The sequence below is a fragment of the Pan paniscus genome, chromosome 10, assembly GCF_029289425.2.
Source record: "Pan paniscus chromosome 10, NHGRI_mPanPan1-v2.0_pri, whole genome shotgun sequence".
NCBI lineage: Eukaryota > Metazoa > Chordata > Mammalia > Primates > Hominidae > Pan > Pan paniscus.
The window spans coordinates 13,370,148-13,390,678 of record NC_073259.2 but is presented as its reverse complement, the minus strand read 5'-3'; the positions used below and the strand labels follow the sequence as shown (position 1 = coordinate 13,390,678).

Genomic DNA, 20,531 nt, shown 5'->3' with positions numbered 1-20,531 from the left:
GTCTATAGGCGCCTACCATTACCATACCCAGCTAATTTTTTTTTTTTTTTGATAGAGAAGGGGTCTCAAAAAAAAAGAGAGAGAGAGAGAAGGGGTCTCACTGTGTTGTCCAGGCTGGTCTCTCAAACTGCTAGGCTCAAGTGATCCTTCCGCCTCAACCTCCCAAAGGGCTGGGATTATAGATGTGAGCCACTGTGCCCAGGTCAACACATTTTTTAGATTCTCGAGACTCAGTTTAATTCCAATTGTAACCTTTAAAAATAATCCCAGCATTTGGGAGGCTGAGGCATGAGGATCACTTGAGGCCGGGAGTTTGAGACCAGCCTTGGGCAATACAGTGAGATCCCATCTCTACAAAAAAGAAAGAAAATGAAGGAAAATAAGAGAAGGGATGGAAAGTTATGAGACTAATGAAAAAAAAAAGGCTCTCAAAGATAGTGAATGATGAGAGGAGAAAGAAGGGACTTTTACTAAAAGGAAAAAGATTTAACAGACAGCATTGTACTGGCAGGGCCCTCCAGGGTATCGATGCTTAGTTGTGACTGAGACATCTGGGAGGCCGCAGGCAAGGTCAGTTCTACTGAAGCTCCCAGCCTGTGATCTACCCTGTCTGACCTGAAAGGAAAGGAATTTAAGATAGAAAAGGTTGAAGGGATTGGTGGGGGTGCGGGAAAGGACATAGAAGATGGCTTCAGGTATAGAAATTGAGCTGCCCCAAGGTGGAAATCTAAAATAATATCCACTTGCCCAGCTGAATTATTCCAGGCAAGGTGAAGATGACTGGTTCTCCCCACTAAGAAATGTCTCTCTCTCTCTCTTTTTTTTTTTTTTTTTTTTGAGACAGAGTCTTGCTCTGTTGCCCAGGTTGGAGTGCAGTGGCACGGTCTCGGCTCGCTGCAACCTCCGCCTCTCAGGGTCAAGCGATCCTGCTGCTTCAGCCCCTCCTAGTAGCTGGGATTACAGGCACACCCCACCATGCCCGGCTAATTTTTGTATTTTTAGTAGAGATGGGGTTTCACCATGTTGGCCAGGCTGGTCTCGAACTCCTGATCTCAGGTGATCCACCTGCCTTGGCCCACCTGCCTCGGCCTCCCAAACTGCTGGGATGACAGGCATGAGCCACTGTGCCCGGCCAGAAATGTCTTATTTGTTAGGTTTGTAGTGAGCCGAGTGTTCTTTCTTCCCCCACCCGGGGGTTAGGTTAGGGATAGCAGAACAGTATTTAATAAACCAGAAGACTGAAATGGGACCAGGATGCAGTGAGTAGATCCAGTAGGTTACATGGTCCTGAGAGATAAGAGACTCAAAGAGCCACCCAGCAGTGAAGACACAAACTACTACCACCTCCCCCTACCACCACCACTGGGCTTCCGTGGAGTCTGGGGTACAGATCAGACTGCACTGTATTTGTTTCCAAAATGATCAATTCTTAGTAATCTTACCCAAGGCTGTGTTATCCTCTGCCCTCCCAGTTCGTGAGTGGAATTCTATGCCTACCTTCACCTGATGCAGGTTTTTAAACATTTCCAAACTGACCAACCCAGTTTCTCTTAACTTCTTCCTTCTCCAATTTTCTTTTCCACTTTTACCAAGTTAACTTCACATTCTTATCTCCAGATAAGTTCTTTAGTATAATCTATTACTTTGTCTTCCCGATTAATTACCTAAATTTCATTTGATGTTTGTCCTTTTCATACCACTCATAGGTCAGATTCTCCTAACACAGCTCCATAATTAATAAGAAACAGTCATCAATTACAAGTTTTAAGGACTATTCTCTCCTCTCTGTCCTCTGTCTCTCCAGGTCACCCCAGCTCTGATCTTTGCCATCGCAGTTGCTACAATCGGCTCTTTCCAATTTGGCTACAACACTGGGGTCATCAATGCTCCTGAGACGGTGAGTGCCAGGCCACAAGAATTAGAATCTGGAATAGGGAAATTATTCCTTTAAGTAGGGTTTCAAGAATTCAGAATTTAAGGCCAGGCATGGTGGCACCTGCCTGGAGTCCCAGCTACTCCGGAGGCTGAGGCTTAAAGATCACTTGAGCCCAGGAGTTAAACACCATCCTGAGCAACACAGTTAGTGAGGGTCCCTCCCCCAACTAGGGGAATTAAACTTTGTATCTATCCTGTCCAAGACTGAAGATGGAGACAATATTGGTGGGGAAAATTAGTGGGGTCATTTAATCAAAGGAAAAAGCTCATTTACTCCTTATACCCTGGTCAGTGCTATTCTTCCTTCCACTCTTTCACCCTGTAGTAATACACTTCCTGTATTATCCCTTAGGGGTTAGTTACCAAGCTGGCCAGGTTCGCTTAGCAGAGGGCTGGGGTGAACATCAGTGCTGCCACCTACTGGGATATTCAGGACAAATGAAAAATTACTATTCCAGGGAGAGTTAACATTAATTCCAATATGTTATCTGCCTCTTCAATTCCCGTCTATTTATTCCCTTGATTCTCTAGGGAGGAAATGATCCCTAATATTTGTTTTGTTTGTTTGTTTTTTTTGAGATGTAGTCTCGCTCTGTCACCCAGGCCGGGGTGCAATGGCGCTATCTCGGCTCATCGCAAACTCCGCCCCACGGGTTCAAGTGATTCTCCTACCTCAGCCTCCCGAGTAGCTGGGATTACAGGCATGCGCCACCACAACTGGCTAATTTTGTATTTTTAGTAGAGACGGGGTTTCACCATGTTGGTCAGGTTGGTCTGCAACTCCTGACCTCAGGTGATCCACCCGCCTCGGCCTTCCAAAGTGCTGGGATTACAGGCGTGAGCCACCGCGCCCAGCATATTTGTATCTTTTGTTCTCATCCAACTGTAATAGTCTGTCCTCCCACCTTTTATTTTGCAGATCATAAAGGAATTTATCAATAAAACTTTGACGGAAAAGGCAAATGCCCCTCCCTCTGAGGTGCTGCTCACGAATCTCTGGTCCTTGTCTGTGGCCATATTCTCCATCGGGGGTATGATCGGCTCCTTTTCCGTCGGACTCTTTGTTAACCGCTTTGGCAGGTATTGACTAGAAACTGGGCAAGGAAGTGGGCTCTACCAGATGCATTGGGGACAAGTGTGGAGAGTTAGGGCAGGGAGGTGATGATGCCTTTGAATAAGAACACCTTGAATTCTAATCAAGGGAAACTAGCCCAACTGGCCCCGAATATGACTGCCCTTGCTTGGAGCTCTACTACCCTGGAGAGCTCCCACCCAGCTGTGCAAGAGATGAACTGTGTGAGTGATTGGCCTTTGCAGTCCAGTTAGGGATAGTTCAGAATTATTCCCTAGTAAGCTCAACTATGGGGTTTCCAGGAACATACTTAATTTACAAGGTCCAAAGTTGATTACTTTTCTCAAAAAAAAAAAAAAAAACTGGGGTCTCATATAAATGTTTTTGTTACCTCTACACAGGATTGGTAGGAATTATCTTTAGTCTATGGCAAATGTGGATAATGGCCAAAAAAAGAAAACTGAATCGTCTTTTTTTTTTTTTTTTTTTTTTTTTTTTGAGATGGAGTCTTGCTCTTGTCACCCAGGCTGGAGTGCAATGGTGCAATCTCAGCTCACTGCAACCTCTGCCTCCCGGGTTCAAGTAATTATCCTGCCTCAGCCTCCCAAGTAGCTGGGATTACAGGTGCCCGCCACCACGCTTGGCTAATTTTTGTATTTTTAGTAGAGATGGGGTTTCACCATATTGGCCATGCTAGTCTCGAACTCCTGACCTCACGTGATCCGCCCACCTCAGCCTCCCAAAGTGCTAAGCTTACAGGCATGAGCCACTGCGCCTGGCTGAAAACTGAATCTTCTTATTTTATACTAGCTTAGTAATCTATTTTAGAAGGTAGAATATATTTTCAGTTATGACTGACAAAGGAACTGTTTTAATTTGCCAATTAGATATTCTAGAAATGCAAGAGTGTAATTCACATTTAAAAATTGATAAGGCAACCTATTTTACTTGCTAATGTTCTTCCCCCTCTGCCCTCCCTCTGCCCAAGAAGCAGGGTCTTGCTCTGTCACCCACGCTGGAGTGCAGTGGCCCAATCATAGCTCACTATAGCCTCGACCTCCCAGTCTCAAGCAATCCTCACACCTCAGCTCCCTGAGTAGCTGGGACTACCAGTGGGCACCATCATGCCTGGCTCCCAACTAGAAATGTTCTGATAATAGAAAGTAAAAAAGGGCTGGGCGTGGTGGCTCACACCTGCAATCCCAACACTTTGGGAGGCCGAGGTGGGTGGATCATGAGGTCAGAAGTTAAAGACCAGCCTGGTCAAGATGGTGAAACCCCATCTCTACTAAAATACAAAAAAATTAGCCAGGCATGGTGACAGGCGCCTGTTATCCCAGCTACTTGGGAGTATGAGGCAGAGAATTGCTTGAACCTGGGAGTCAGAGGTTGCAGTGAGCGGAGATCGCGCCACTGCACTCCAGCCTGGGCAACAGAGCGAGACTCTGTCTCAAAAAAAAAAAGAAAGAAAAGAAAAGAAAGTGAAAAAGAAAAGTTAGACCAAAAAAGGAGTTGATATAAGCCTGGAGAAGAGCAGAATAATGAGTACAGAAGAGGAGAAGTTAGGAGCCTCTCACTTTGCTAATTCCATGTTGTCTTTGATTAACCTTACAGGCGCAATTCAATGCTGATTGTCAACCTGTTGGCTGCCACTGGTGGCTGCCTTATGGGACTGTGTAAAATAGCTGAGTCAGTTGAAATGCTGATCCTGGGCCGCTTGGTTATTGGCCTCTTCTGCGGACTCTGCACAGGTTTTGTGCCCATGTACATTGGAGAGATCTCGCCTACTGCCCTGAGGGGTGCCTTTGGCACTCTCAACCAGCTGGGCATAGTTATTGGAATTCTGGTGGCCCAGGTACTCTAGAACTTCTCATACTTAATGAGTGTTAGTTTCATGGGTCATTAAAAAAGTTAACATAGGTAAAGCACTGAAGAATATCTGGCACATGTTCAATTACATATGGAAGCTTTAGATAATAGATAGTAGCTGAAGAAGCAGGTTGAGTAGAGAAAGGAAAAGAAGCACAATTTCTTTTTTCCTTTTTTCTTTTTCTTTTTTTTTTGAGAGGGAGTCTCACTCTGTCGCCCAGGCTGGAGTGCAGTGGAATGATCTCGGCCCAACCTCTGCCTCCTGGGTTAAAGTGATTCTCATGCCTCAGCCTCCCAAGTAGCTGGGATTACAGGTGTGCACCACCACGTCCAGCTAATTTTTGTATTTTTAGTAGAGACAGGATTTCACCATGTTGGCCAGGCTGTTCTCAAACTCCTGACCTCAGGTGATCCACCCGCCTCAGCCTCCCAAAATACTGGGTTATAGGCGTGAGCCACTGTGCCCAGCAATTTTTAAATTTTTTTCAATGGTAAAATAATGTATGATTTTCTGAACTTTTGTTTTGTTTTGTTTCTGAGACGGAGTCTCACTCTGTCACCCAGTCTGGAGGGCAGTGGCGCGATCTCGGCTCACTGCAACCTCCGCCTCCTGGGTTCAAGTAATTCTCTGCCTCAGCCTCCTGAGTAGCTGGGATTGCAGGTGCCCACCATCACGCCTGGCTAATTTTTGTATTTTTAGTAGAGACGGGGTTTCACCATCTTGGCCAGGCTGGTCTTCAACTCCTGATCCACCTGCCTCAGCCTTCCAAAGTGCTGGAATTACAGGCGTAAGCTACTGCGCCCAGCCAACTTTTTGTGTTTCAATGAACTTGTGGCCTGTGAAGTATGGGGTTTATAGCATTATCTTTGTGTGGTTTCTAGATCTTTGGTCTGGAACTCATCCTTGGGTCTGAAGAGCTATGGCCGGTGCTATTAGGCTTTACCATCCTTCCTGCTATCCTGCAAAGTGCAGCCCTTCCATGTTGCCCTGAAAGTCCCAGATTTTTGCTCATTAACAGAAAAAAAGAGGAGAATGCTACGCAGAGTGAGTATCTTTCACTCTTTAGTATACGAAGTATATGGTTGTGGTTTGTTTTAAGGGTGAGGGTACTGGATCTATTTTCTGTCATACCCTTTCCCTACCCGTCAGAATCCAAGTGAAGATGGTTCTGATTACTCTACTTTGTTTTTTCTTTTTTTGAGACAGAATCTCATGCTGTCGCCCATGCTGGAGTGCAGTGGTGCGATCTCGGTTCACTGCAACCTCCGCCTCCTGGGTTCTAAGCGATTCTCCTGTATCAGCCTCCGGAGTAGGTGGGATTATAGGCATGTGCCACCACCACCATGCCTGGCTACTTTTGTACTTTTTTTTTTTTTTTTTGAGACAGAGTCTTGCTCTGTTGCCCAGGCTGTAGTGCAGTGGCGAAATCTCGGTTCACTGCAACCTCTGCCTCCCAGGTTCAAGTGATTCTCCTGCCTTAGCCTCCCGAGTAGCTGGGACTACAGGTGCGCGCGACACCACGCCAGCTAATTTTTTTTGTGTTTTTATTAGAGATGGAGTTTCACCATGTTGACCAGGCTGGTCTCAAACTCCTGACCTTGTGATTCGCCTGCCTTGGCCTCCCAAAGTGATGGGATTACAGGTGTGAGCCACCGCGCCCAGCCCATCTAATTTGTATTTTTTTTTAAGTGAAAGCAAGTTTGTTAAGAAAGTAAAGGAATAAAAGAATGGCTACTCGATAGACAAAGCAGCGACTAATTTGTATTTTTATTAGAGATGGGGTTTCACCATGTTGGCCAGGCTGGTCTCAAACTCACCTCAGGTGATCCACAAGCCTCGGCCTCACAAAGTGCTGGGATTACAGGCACGAGCCACCGTGCTGGGCTCTGATTACTCTTGAGTAAAATTTTCAGCCCCTAAAGAATGAGGTGAGAGGGCAGGTTCAGGAATGGATGCTACCCATCACCTCATCTCGTGCGGCCCTTTCCTGGCTGCCTTACAGGAAGAATGAATTTGGGGCAGCACATTCTCTTTATCCTTTCCTCTTTCTTCTTTTCACCAGTCCTCCAGCGGTTGTGGGGCACCCAGGATGTATCCCAAGACATCCAGGAGATGAAAGATGAGAGTGCAAGGATGTCACAAGAAAAGCAAGTCACCGTGCTGGAGCTCTTTAGAGTGTCCAGCTACCGACAGCCCATCATCATTTCCATTGTGCTCCAGCTCTCTCAGCAGCTCTCTGGGATCAATGCTGTGAGTGTGATACTTTGGGGTCAAACGTGTCTTACAATATTTCACTTAAAATGCCGGGCATGGTGGCGGTGTGCCTCTGTAGTCCCAGCTACTCAGGAGGCTGAGGCAGGAGAATCGCTTGGACCCGGGAGGCGAAGGTTGCAGTGAGTGGAGATTGCGCCATTGCGCTCCAGCCGGAGCAACCAGGGCAGAACTCCTTATAGAAAGAAAGAAAAAGAAAGAAAGAGAGAGAGAAAGAGGAAAAGAAGAGAAAGAAAGAGAGAGAGAGAAAGAGAGAGAGAGAAAGGAGAGAAAGAGAAAGGAGAGAAAGAAAGAGAGAGAGAGAAAGAGAGAGAGAGAAAGGAGAGAAAGAGAAAGGAGAGAAAGAAAGAGAGAGAAGAAAGGAAAGAAAGGAAAGGAAAGAAAAGAAAAGAAAAAGGAAAAAGAAAGAAAGAGAAAGAAAGGAAGGAAGGAAGGAAAGAAAGAAAAAAGAGCGAGCCTGGAAGGACACTGGCAATTCAGACTGAGCTGACTTTACCAGTCTCTATGTTTTTACAACTAGAATAGGGAGCATGATTGTTTAAAGAGGGTGGCAAAACAGAAGCTAGCATTTGGCAGGTAGCCCTTGTATTCCATGCAAATATCAGCTTCCTGCTATTGAGTGTGGATTGTGGGAAGAGAGTACTCCTGTGCCTTCTAGTCAATTGTGGATAAAATACGGATATGAAGAGCACCCTTGTACTTCATCCCCTGAGGGTTTCCCATTAGTCTTTGATCAATGGGATTAAATCTTTTTGTAACAAAGCATTTTGCAAAACTTAGTATTTTGAGCATTTTAATACTAAGTTGGTTCTTGGCCTTTTCTCCTACCTAACACACCAGATATTTGTATTTGAAGTGGCAGTGCTTCTTGTGAGGGGTTAGAAGCTGTTTTATCAGAATGTACAAGGAGCCAGGTGTGGTGGCTGCTCATGCCTGTAGTCCCAGTTACTACTCAGAGGTTGAGGTGGGAATATCACTTAAGCCAGGGAGTCAAGCCTGGGCAATATAGCATGACCCTGTCTTAAAAAAAAAAAAAAAAACTTGGGAGGAAATACACAGTAGTTAGAAAAAGCCTCCTAGGTGATTTTGATGAATCCCAGTCTCAAATTTCTTCATTTGGAAATGATAATGTAGGCCACACGTATTACTGGAGAAAAATGTGCTCCCGAGACTTTCCAGAGCAGCAGAACTGGGACTAGGCAGGTGAGGCAGCTACGTGCAAGTGTAGCCCTGAGAATGAGCACCTCTTTAAAGAATGTACCTTGCGTTAGTTCTGTGCCTGTTTAAAAAAAAAAAGAAAGAATAAAAGAATGCACCTGAGGCAACTCCCTAGCTGCCTCACCACAGTCTGGGCCCTGCAAAACAGGGTCAGAAAAAAATCACCTGTGGGAAATTACAGATGATCCATGAGCATTCTGAGGAACAGACTCCTCCCACTTCAGAGTGTGGTATGTGCATACTTTCTTTCTTTCTTTTCTTTTCTTTTTTTTCTTTTTTTTTTTTTTTGTGAGACAGAGGAGTCTCACTTTGTCACCCAGGCTGGAATGCAGTGGTGCAATCTTGGCTCACTGCAACTCTGCCTCTGGGTTCAAGCGATTCTTCTTCCTCAGCCTCCCAAGTAGCTGGGACTACAGGCACGTGCCACCATGCCCAGGAAATTTTTTGCATTTTTAGTAGAGATTGGGTTTCTCTGTGTTAGCCAAGATAGTCTCAATCTCCTGACTTTGTGATCTGCCCGCCTCGGCCTCCCAAAGTGCTGGGATTACAGGCATGAGCCACCGTGCCTGGCTCGCTCTTTTTTTTTTTTGAGAGGTAGTCTTGCTCTGTCGCCCAGGCTAGAGTGCAGTAGCGCAATATCAGCTCATAGCAACCTCTACCTCCTGGGTTCAAGTGATTCTCCTGCGTCAGCCTCCCAAGTAGCTGGAATTACAGGCGGCCGACACCACACGCAGCTAATTTTGTATTTTTAGTAGAGACGGGCTTTCACCATGTTGACCAGTCTGGTCTTGAACTCCTGGCTTCAAGTGATCTACCCGCCTCGGCCTCCCAAAGTGCTAGGATTACAGGCATGAGCCACCATGCCCAGCCTGTACGTTAATTATTGTTGGACTAAAGTGGCTCCCAATTTAGTCAATGAGCGGATTTTGCTCCACATATAATCATCACCCAAAGTTAGCTGCACCGGAATTATGGGGGATGGGATTCCTGAGTCAGCTGAATCCAGAGTCTCCGTGTAAGAGGGCTGGAAATTGCCTGTAAAAAAATAAATCTGGGCCGGGGGCGGTGGCTCATGCCTCTAATCCCAGCACTTTGGGAGGCTGAGGCTGGCAGATCACCTGAGATCAGGAGTTCGAGACCAGCCTGACCAACATGGCAAAAGCCTGTATCTACTAAAAATATAAAAATTAGCCGGGCGTGGTGGTACGCACCATCTAAAAATCAATCAATCAATCAATCAGTCTGATGCATAGCAGGCTTGGAAATCACTTTTCCAACCTACTTTTGTGCAAACGATGTATTCTTTTTTTTTTTTTTGAGACAGAGTCTCTGTCACCCCAGCTGGAGTGTAGTGGCACGATCTCGGCTCACTGCAACCTCCGCCTCCTGGGTTCAAGTGATTCTCCTGCCTCAGCCTTCTGAGTAGCTGGGATTACAGGCGTGCACCACTTCGCCTGGCTAATTTTGTGTTTTTAGTAGAGACAGGGTTTTTCCAGGTTAGTCAGGCTGGTCTCGAACTCCTGACCTCAAGTGATCTGCCCGCCTATGCCTCCCAGAGTGCTGGGATTACAGGTGTGAGCCACCTCACCTGGCCCAAGAAGTTTTATTGAGATGTGTACATGTACATTAGGTTTTTGATGTGTAGACATTGTGATAAGGTAGATAATTGTGATAACTATTTATAGCTTGTTTAAACTGCTCAAGTAATTACTTTTGTACCAACCTAATATCTTTCCCCACAAGCTTGATGTCATCATATAATATGTTGAGGTTTTGTTTTGTTTTGTTTTGTTTTGAGACAGAGTCTTACTCCATTGCCCAGGCTGGAGTGCAGTGGCTCAATCTCGGCTCACTGCAACCTCTGCCTCCCAGGTTCAAGCAGTTCTCCTGTCTCAGCCTCCCGAGTAGCTGGGACTACAGGCACCTGCCACCACACCCGGTTGATTTTTGTATTTTTAATAGAGACAGGGTTTCACCTTGTTGGTCAGGCTGGCCTTGAACTCCTGACCTCAGATGATCCACTCGCCTCAGCCTCCCAATGTGCTGGGATTACAGTCGTGAGCAACTGCGCCTGGCCAATTATAATCTTATTTTAGAAAATATAAATATACATAGTTTACATCTTACATCTTAGGGATTTAAATAGTTATTTCTTGAGAAGGTAAATCCCAGTGTAGAGGTCCATATTATCAAAAAGACTAATAAATATTGCTATGGAGGCAACTACTCTGGGTGAAATAAACTGAAGTGAACCTGGGTAAGCTAGATAATGTTCCCTTGTTAACTTGAGGTCTGAGTCCAATATTTCAATATTTCTTTTTTTTTGAGACGGAGTTTCACTCTTATTGCCCAGGCTGGGGTGCACTGGTGCGATCTCGGCTTACCGCAACCTCCACCTCCTGGGTTCAATTGATTCTCCGGCCTCAGCTTCCCGAGTAGCTGGGATTACAGGCATGCGCCACCATGCCCTACTAATTTTGTATTTGTAATAGAGATGGGGTTTCTCCATGTTGTCAGGGTGGTCTTGAACTCCCAACCTAAGGTGATCTGCCCACCTTGGCCTCCCAAAGTGCTGGGATTAGAGGCGTAAGTCACTGCGCATGGCCAGTTTCTCATAGCTATGATAGTTGTAGCAACCTTACTTTTTTTTCTTTTTTTTTTTTGATATGGAGTCTCGCTCTGTTGCCCAGGCTAGAGTGCAGTGGCACAATCTCAGTTCACTGCAACCTCCACCTCCCAGGCTCAAGCGATTCTCCTGCCTCAGCCTCCCAAGCAGCTGGGATTATAGGTACCCACCACCACACCCAGCTAATTTTTTTATTTTTATTACAGACAGGGTTTCACCATGTTGGCTAGGCTGGTCTTGAACTCCTGACCTCAGGTTATCCACCAGCCTCGGGCTCCCAAATTGCTGGGATTACAGGAATGAACCACTGTGCTCGGCCAGCAACCTTACATTTTAGCGCAGTGCCTAGTAAATAACAAACATAGTAATTTATTTAATATATATTAAATTGCAATAGTAGCTGGTATTATTTCATAAAACACTTCAAAAGGGCCTAGGCCTAGGAAATACAGCCCAATCTCTGCTTATTCAAGGAGCAGGATAAGGTTATTCAATTAGTTCACTATCAAATTGAGACATCAATGTGCCTATCAGTGTTTTGAGGGTTTGGGGAAGAGTCAATTAAAAAAGCATTTAGCTGGGCCTGATGGCACATGCCTATAATCCCAGCAACTTGGGAGGCTGAGAGGCAGGAGGATCACTTGGAGACCAACAGTTTAAGACCAGCCGGGGCAACATAGCGAGTTGCTGTCTCAACTTATAAAAAAGAAACCAGTTAGTAGGAATTACACTGTCTTTTTTTTTTTTTTGAGATGGAGTCTCGCTCTGTCGTCCAGGCTGGAGTGCAGTGGCACCATCTCGGCTCACTGCAAGCTCTGCCTCCCAGGTTCACGCCATTCTCCTGCCTCAGCCTCCCCAGTAGCTGGGACTACAGGCACCCGCCACCACGCCTGGCTAATTTTGTTTTTGTATTTTTAGTAGAGACAGGGTTTCACCACGTTAGCCAGGATGGTCTCGATCTCCTGACCTCGTGATCTGCCCGCCTCAGCCTCCCAAAGTGCTGGGATTACAGGCGTGAGCCACTGCACCCAGCCTACACCTTCATATAAGTTGGTGAAGTAGACATAAGCAAGAGGAAATGGAACAGTGGGAATAAGCATAGTTAGAAGCAACAATGGACATTAGTAGCTAAAATTGAGAACATTTAAAAAGAGAAAGGAGGGCGAGGTGCAGTGGCTCACGCCTGTAATCCTAGCGCTTTGGGAGGCTGAGGTGGGTGGATCACAAGGTCAGGAGTTCAAGACCAACCTGGCCAACATGGCGAAACCATGTCTCTACTAAAAAAATACAAAAATTGGCCAGGCTTGGTGGCTCACGCCTGTAATCCCAGCACTTTGGGAGGCCAAGGCGGGTGGATCATGAGGTCAGGAGATCAAGAACATCCTGGCTAACATGGTGAAACCCTGCCTCTACTAAAAATACAAAAAATTAGCCAGGCCTGGTGGCACATGCCTGTAATCCCAGCTACTTGGGAGGCTGAGGCAGGAGAATCGCTTGAACCCGGGAGGTAGAGGTTGCAGTGAGCCGAGATCGTGCCACTGCATTCCAGCCTGGGCAACAGAGAGAGACTCCATCTCAAAAAAAAAAAAAAAAAGAAAAGAAAAGAAATACAAAAATTAGCTGGGCGCGGTGGCAGGAGCCTGTAATCGTGCCACTGCACTCCAGCCTGGGTGACAGATTGAGACTCCGTCAAAAAAGAAAAAGAGAAAGGAGATAAGATTCAGAAGATAATTCATTTGCAGAAGGGATATTAGGATTGAACAAAAATTGTAGTAAAAGGACTTCTTACCTCCTGGGACTTTTAAGTATTTTTTAAATTTTATTTTATGGTGACAGAGTCTCGTTCTGTCTGGCCTCCCAAGTAGCTGGGACTACAGGTGTGTGCCACCGTGCCTGGCTAATTTTTGTATTTTTAGTAGAAACAGGTTTTCACCATATTGGCCAGGCTGGTCTCAAACTCCTGACCTCAGGCGATCTGCTTGCCTTGGCCTCCCAAAGTGCTGGGATTACAGGCCTGCACAACCACGCTCAGCCTTAAGTATTTTTTGAGGGTTCTGTGTAAGTGGTGTGCAGAATTTTATCAAAGCTGCATGTTTTCTTTTCTCCTAGGTGTTCTATTATTCAACAGGAATCTTCAAGGATGCAGGTGTTCAACAGCCCATCTATGCCACCATCAGCGCGGGTGTGGTTAATACTATCTTCACTTTAGTTTCTGTAAGTTAGATGGTTTGATAATTTGGGGGAGAGAAATGAATCCTTGCTACAGATGTTCAAAGATGGATTGCATGGCTCCACTGTTATTTAGTTACATATTTTTTGTTATTTATTTATTTTTTTTTTAATTTTGAGACAGAGTCTTGCTCTGTTGCCCAGGCTGGAGTGCAGTGGTGCAATCTCGGCTCACTGCAACCTCAGCCTCCTGGGTTCAAGTGATTCTCCTGCCTTAGCCTTCCGAAGTAGCTCGGATACAGGCGTGCGCCACCACGCCCAACTCATTTTTGTATTTTTAGTAGAGATGGGGTTTCTCCATGTTGGCCAGGCTGGTCTTGAACTCCTGACCTCTGGTGATCCACCTGCCTAGGCCTCCCAAAGTACTGGGATTACAGGTGTGAGCTAGCGTGCCCGGACTGTTGTTTAATTTTCCTTTGGAAAAAAGAGATACATTCAATGCTGAATGTAGTCTTCATTCTTCAAGCAAATATGGGATGGATGGGAAAAGAGGAAGTATAGAAGGGACTATACAGTATGCTTTGAACTTGGAATTGGAGGAGAGGTGTTTGGAAAAACTTTCAAACTGTTATTCCTCTGTTTTTACACTAAAACAACAATAATAACAGAAGATTTCTGTGACCCCCAAAATATATAAGGATTTGTCCCCATCAAGTAAGCAATCAATTCCGTAGTGGGCACTATCTAGGTGTCCTGTGATTTAATTCTGACACTACCTGGAGATAGCATCAGATCTCACAGGTTGGTGGCCCAATTCCCAAGACTGCCCCCCACTCGTGATGCCAGTCACAAGCTCCAGGTTGTTTTACCTGTGCTTCTGACTCACCAGCTGTAGATCAGGATTCCCACGACACCCTCTTTGGGTTTGATTAATTTGCTACAGTGGCTCACAGAACTCAGGAAAATTGTTTCCTAGTTTGATTTAAAGGATATTTTAAAGCACAGAAATACACAACCAGATGAAGAGATTCACGGGGTGAGGTCTGGAGGGATCCTGAGCATGGGAGCTTCTGTCTCTGTGGGCTTGGGGTGCACTCCTAGCACATAGATGAGTTGTTGCTGACCTTCCTGTCAGCTTCCACGGGTTCAGATATCTGGAAGCTCCCCACACCCTGCCTTTTGGGCCTTTTATGCAGACTTAATTGGTTCTCCATGATTGAAGCATGGACAACTGTTCTGACATGTGATTGGACAAAAAGGGAATGATCTGAACCCAGCTGGGCCTGTCTGCTTAGATGATTTGTTGGCCTCTCTGTAGCATTTCTTTCTCTAGGGTGTGGGGCAGGACCCTCTCTGAAATGAGGGTTTTATGACCCACAGTCAGATTAGCCTCCTGCCAAGTGGGAGGGCAGGAGAAAGTCAGAGAAGAATTCTGTTATCTGAGACCTGCTCCTAAGGCCTGAAGCATCCCAACATTATGACAAAAGACTCTACCAAGGGCTATGGGGATTTTGAGCCAGGACCTATGAATGGAACACAATATGTATGTATATAAAATCATAAATCACAGGAGGGGTATCCATAACAAGTGTCCTGCTGTTGGTAAGGCAGATTTCAAGTAGCTCAGATGCTGTTTTCATGGAAAGGAAAACTGAAGTTTCATGTCATATTCGTCTTCCAGCTATTTCTGGTGGAAAGGGCAGGAAGAAGGACTCTGCATATGATAGGCCTTGGAGGGATGGCTTTTTGTTCCATGCTCATGACTGTTTCTTTGTTATTAAAGGTAAGTGCTCTTTGAGTGAAGAAAAGCAAGGGAGGGGGAAAGAAGAGAGGTTACACTTGACTTCTGTGACACAAGGGGTGGGTTGTTAAGGTTGCAGTTTGTCAATAAAGTCAGAGGAGAGAAGCAAGATGCCCAGAGTTTTTAAGAAACATGGGTCATCAGAGAACTGGAGGTAAACTGTTAGAATCTTTACATTTAGAGAACATTATTATGGTTTATCAAATAAATTATCTAATTTAATTCTTTTTTTTGTTTGTTTGTTTGAGACGGAGTTTTGCTCTTGTTGCCCAGGCTGGAGTGCAGTGGTGCAATCTCAGCTCACCACAACCTCTACCTCCTGGGTTCAAGTGATTCTCCTGCATCAGCCTCCCGAGTAGCTGTGATTACAGGCATGCACCGCCACGCCCAGCTAATTTTTTATTTTTAGTAGAGACAGGGTTTCTCCATGTTGGTCAGACTGGTCTCGAACTCCCGACCTCAGGTGATCCACCTGCCTCGGCCTCCCAAAGTGCTGGGATTACAGGCATGAGCCACTGTGCCCTGCCTAATTTAATTCTTAAAATAATATCAAGGTAATCACACTTTATGGATGATGACGGGGTCTCAGTACAAAGTGACATATATGAGATCACATAGATGGGATTCAAAAATCCAAGCCTGGCTGGGTGCAGTGCTTCATTCCTGTCATCTTAACACTTTGGGAGGCCAAGGTGAGAGGATTGCTTGAGCCCAGAAGTTCAAGACCAGCCTAGGCAACATGGCAAGAAACTGTCTCTAAAAAAAAAGAAAAAGTATTTTTTTGTTTTTGTTTTTTGAGACAGGGTCTTGCTCTGTCACCCAGTCTGGAGTGCAATTTCGCCATCTCAGCTCACTGCAATCTCTGCCTCCCAGGCTTCATTGATTCTCCTGCCTCAGCCTCCCTAGTAGCTGGGATTACGGGCATGCGCCACCACACCCAGCTAATTTTTGTGTTTTTTAGTAGAGACAGGGTTTCACCATGTTGGCCAGGCTGGTCTCCAACTCCTGACCTCAAATAATCCACTCACTTCACCCTCCCAAAGTGCTGGGGACTATAGGCGTGAGCCACAGTGCCCAGCCAAAAAAACAACGAAAAACTTTTGTTTAATTAGCCAGGTGTGGTGGCACATGCCTCAAGTCCCAGCTATTTGAGAGGCTGAGGTAGGAGGATTGCTTAAGCCCAGGAGGTGGATGATGCAGTGAGCTGTTATAGCACCACTGCACACTAGCCTGGGCAATAGAGTAAGACCCCGTCTCAAAAAATAAATATAAAAATAAAAATAAATCCAAGCCTTTTGATTCCACAGCCACTCTTTGTATTGTACATCAGGACAGGAGGAGCTTGCCATTAGTTGCCTCTGGGAACCTAGATCCTGGGTTATAGTGTCTTTAAATTTAATCTTCTGTGTTCCTTCCTCTTACAGAATCACTATAATGGGATGAGCTTTGTCTGTATTGGGGCTATCTTGGTCTTTGTAGCCTTCTTTGAAATTGGACCAGGCCCCATTCCCTGGTTTATTGTGGCCGAACTCTTCAGCCAGGGCCCCCGCCCAGCTGCGATGGCAGTGGCCGGCTGCTCCAACTGGACCTCCAACTTCCTAGTCGGATTGCTCTTCCCCTCCGCTGCTGTAAGTAAACTCGCCTTATCTATGTATCTATGTATCTATCTATGTATCTATCTATCTATCTATCTATCTATCTATATATATATATATATTTTTTTTTTTTTTGAGACTGAGTCTCGCCCTGGTGTGCAGTTGCCCGATCTCAGCTCACTGACAAGCGATTCTCCTGCCTCAGCCTCCTGAGTAGCTGGGACTACAGGCACCCGCCACCACTCCCAGCAATTTTTTTTTTTTTTTGTATTTTTAGTAGAGACGGGGTTTTGCCATGTTGGCCAGGCTGGTCTCAAACTCCTGGCCTCAAGGGATCCACCTGCCTCAGCCTCTAAAAGTGCTGGGATTACAGGCATGAGCCACCACATCCAGCTCAGCAACACAGATTTTAAAAATAATACTCAAGGCCGGGTGCAGTGGCTCACGCCTGTAATCCCAGCACTTTGGGAGGCCAAGGCGGGCGGATCACAAGGTCAGGAGTTTGAGACCAGCCTGGCCAATATGGTGAAACCCCATCTCTGCTAAAAATACAAAAATTAGCCAGGCGTGCTGGTGGGCACCTGTAGTCCCAGCTACTCAGGAGGCTGAGGCAGGAGAATCGCTTGAACCCAAGAGGAGGAGGTTGCAGTGAGCCGAGATCCTGCCATTGCACTCCAGTCTGGGTGACAGAGTGAGACTCCATCTCCAAATAATAATAATAATAATACTCAAAAGTCCAAAAATACTCAGTAGACATTTGGAAGCATCTAACTTTAATGAAAAAGAATGACAGAAAGAAAAATACAGAGAAATATAGTAAGTTAGCAATAGAATCATAAGTAAATCTCTGAAGAAACCTTTATGTTTTCATTAAATATGGAAGGGTTATAGCTTGAAGCCTATTGGAAATATGAATGTGAAGGAAATTGAATTTGTCAATGACCAGATTTTTATATCAACCTTTCTTTTTTCTGTCCTTTCACTAGTACTATTTAGGAGCCTACGTTTTTATTATCTTCACCGGCTTCCTCATTACCTTCTTGGCCTTTACCTTCTTCAAAGTCCCTGAGACCCGTGGCAGGACTTTTGAGGATATCACACGGGCCTTTGAAGGGCAGGCACACGGTGCAGATAGATCTGGAAAGGACGGCGTCATGGAGATGAACAGCATTGAGCCTGCTAAGGAGACCACCACCAATGTCTAAGTCATGCCTCCTTCCACCTCCCTCCCGGCATGGGAAAGCCACCTCTCCCTCAACAAGGGAGAGACCTCATCAGGATGAACCCAGGACTGCTTCTGAATGCTGCTACTTGATTCCTTTCTCATCCCACGCACTCCATGAGCACCCCAAGGCTGCGGTTTGTTAGATCTTCAATGGCTTTTTAAATATTTTATTTCCTGGACATGCTGTTCTGCTTAGGAGAGACCGAGTGAACCTACCTTCATTTCAGGAGGGATTGGCCGCTTGGCATATGACAACTTTGCCAGCTTTTCCTCCCTTGGGTTCTGATATTGCCGCACTAGGGGATATAGGAGAGGAAAAGAAAGGTGCAGTTGCCCCAACCTCAGACTTACCAGGAAGCAGATGCATGTGAGTGTGGAAGGCAGAGGGGGTTTATGTAAGAGCACCTTCCTCACTTCCATACAGCTCTACACGGCAAATTAACTAGTTTTATTTATTTTATCCTCTGGTTAAATTACAAAAATATTTATTTTTTAAGTGTAATTTTGCCAAATAATAAAAACAGAAGGAAATTGAGATTAGAGAGAGGTGTTTAAAGAGAGGTTATAGAGTAAAAGATTTGATGCTGGAGAGGTTAAGGTGCAATAAGAATTCAGGGAGAAATGTTGTTCATTATTGGAGGGTAAATGATGTGGTGCCTGAGGTCTGTACGTTACCTCTTAACAATTTCTGTCCTTCAGATGGAAACTCTTTGATTTCTCAGAAAAGTTGTATGCCTATTTAATAAAGCTACTCATTTCCTTTGGAACTTTATCTTTAAGATAATAGTTTACATGTAGTAGTACTTGAAATCTAGGATTATTAACTAATATGGGCATTGTAGTTAATGGCGGTTGATGGGTTCTAATTTTGGATGGAGTCGAGGGAAGGGAAAGTGATTTCTAGAAAGCCTGTTCCCCTCACTGGATGAAATAACTCCTTCTTGTAGTAGTCTCATTACTTTTGAAGTAATCCCTCCACCTATCTCGTGGGAGAGCCATCCAAATGAGAAACCTAAAATAATTGGTTCTTGGTAGAGATTCATTATTTCTCCACTTTGTTCTTTAGGAGATTTTAGGTGTTGATTTTCTGTTTTATTTTAACTCATACCTTTAAAGGAATTCCCCAAAGAATGTTTATAGCAAACTTGGAATTTGTAACCTCAGCTCTGGGAGAGAATTTTTTTCTGAGAGATTATTATCTAAAGTGGATTGTTGCTTTAGGCTCACAGCACGCTTGCGTATGTCTGTTACCATGTCACTGTGGTCCTATGCCGAATGCCCTCAGGGGACTTGAATCTTTCCAATAAACCAGGTTTAGACAGTATGAGTCAATGTGCAGTGCAGCCCACACTTGAGAGGATGAATGTGTGTGCACTGTCGCTTTGCTCTGGGTGGAAGTACGTTATTGTTGACTTATTTTCTCTGTGTTTGTTCCTACAGCCCCTTTTTCATATGTTGCTCAATCTCTCTCCCCTTCTTGATGCTTACACATCTCAGACCCTTTAGCCAAACCCTTGCCAGTGACAGTATTTTGGTTCTCAGTTCTCACTGTTCCCTCTGGTCGTGGAGACTTTGAATAAAAATGCACATAGCTATGGAGTGGGGTTTAGCTGGAAAGGTGACCTTCCAACTTCACGTCAACTTCTGGCTCCTCAGTTTGGCAGTAAGGCAGGGAAGTCGTTTTCCTATTTCTCACTGAGAAGATTGTGAATATTTCCATATGGATTTTCCATTATTGTTAGTTTGATTCTTTGTTTTAAAATAAAAATTCTGAATGTACACGACATCACAAGCACATTATTTATTTATTTTTTGCCGTTCCTGTAACAACAAAATCAGCTTTAAATCCTGAGTTGGCTACTCAGTACCTGTTGTGACCTTGAGACTTGTATGAGACTCTGTTCTTAGAGTCTCAGACATAAGAGAATAGCAATATTTGGCCGGGCCCGGTGGCTCACGTCTGTAATCCCAGCACTTTGGGAGGCAAAGGAGGGCGGATCACCTGAGATCAGGAGTTTGGGACCACCTGGCCAATATGGTGAAACCCCGTCTCTACTAAAAATACAAAAATTTGCCGGGCGTGGTGGCAGGTGCCTGTAATCGCAACTACTCGGGAGGCTGAGGCAAGAGAATCGCTTGAACCCAGGAGGCAGAGGTTGCAGTGAGCCAAGATTGCGCCATTGCACTCCAGCCTGGGGGACGAGAGTGAGACTTTGTCTCAAAAAAAAAAAAAAAAAAAAAAAAAAAAGGAGAATAGCAATATGTGTTTACTATGCAGATTAAGTGAAAAAGCCTTCGTGCCTTGCTTTTCATACTTGATGAATTATGTTGCTTTCTTTCCCCAGTGAGAACTAGTTATTTTTTTTTTTTCTGTTTTTCTTGTGTTCCTTTCCACTTCCTTCCTCCTCCAGTCTTTGCTCTCTACAATTCATCCCACACTGCTGTCAGGGCATCCATGTGACATACAGCAGTCCCTTGCCATCCCCAGGGGACTGGTTCCCAGACCCCTTCTTAGATAACAAAATTCAGGGATACTCAAGTCCCTTATATAAAATGCATATAGTCTGGGTGCAGTGGCTTATGCCTGTAATCCCAGAACTTTGCGAGGCCAAGACAGGCAGATCACGAGTTCAAGAGATCCAGACCATCTTGGCCAACATGGTGAAACCCCGTCTCTACTAAAAATACAAAACTTAGCTGGGCGTGGTGGCATGCACCTGTAGTCCCAGCTACTCAGGAGGCTGAGGCA

The 20,531-nt window shown here is 45.1% G+C and overlaps 1 protein-coding gene across 8 annotated transcripts in view; it reads left to right on the top strand.

Annotated features, from left to right (window-relative positions):
• Positions 1-19,568, top strand: part of SLC2A14 (solute carrier family 2 member 14) — a 60,580-nt gene extending 41,012 nt beyond the window's left edge. For all 8 annotated transcript variants that reach the window (XM_034935280.2, XM_034935275.2, XM_034935283.3 and 5 more), the window contains 9 exons: positions 1,805-1,897; positions 2,855-3,015; positions 4,622-4,862; positions 5,759-5,921; positions 6,940-7,127; positions 13,102-13,206; positions 14,843-14,944; positions 16,387-16,590; positions 17,544-19,568. In XM_034935280.2, coding sequence (XP_034791171.1) covers positions 1,805-1,897; positions 2,855-3,015; positions 4,622-4,862; positions 5,759-5,921; positions 6,940-7,127; positions 13,102-13,206; positions 14,843-14,944; positions 16,387-16,590; positions 17,544-17,762 — 1,476 coding nt within the window. In that variant the 3' untranslated portion in view covers positions 17,763-19,568. The remainder of the gene's footprint in view (positions 1-1,804; positions 1,898-2,854; positions 3,016-4,621; positions 4,863-5,758; positions 5,922-6,939; positions 7,128-13,101; positions 13,207-14,842; positions 14,945-16,386; positions 16,591-17,543) is intronic.
• The last annotated feature ends 963 nt before the right edge of the window (positions 19,569-20,531 follow it).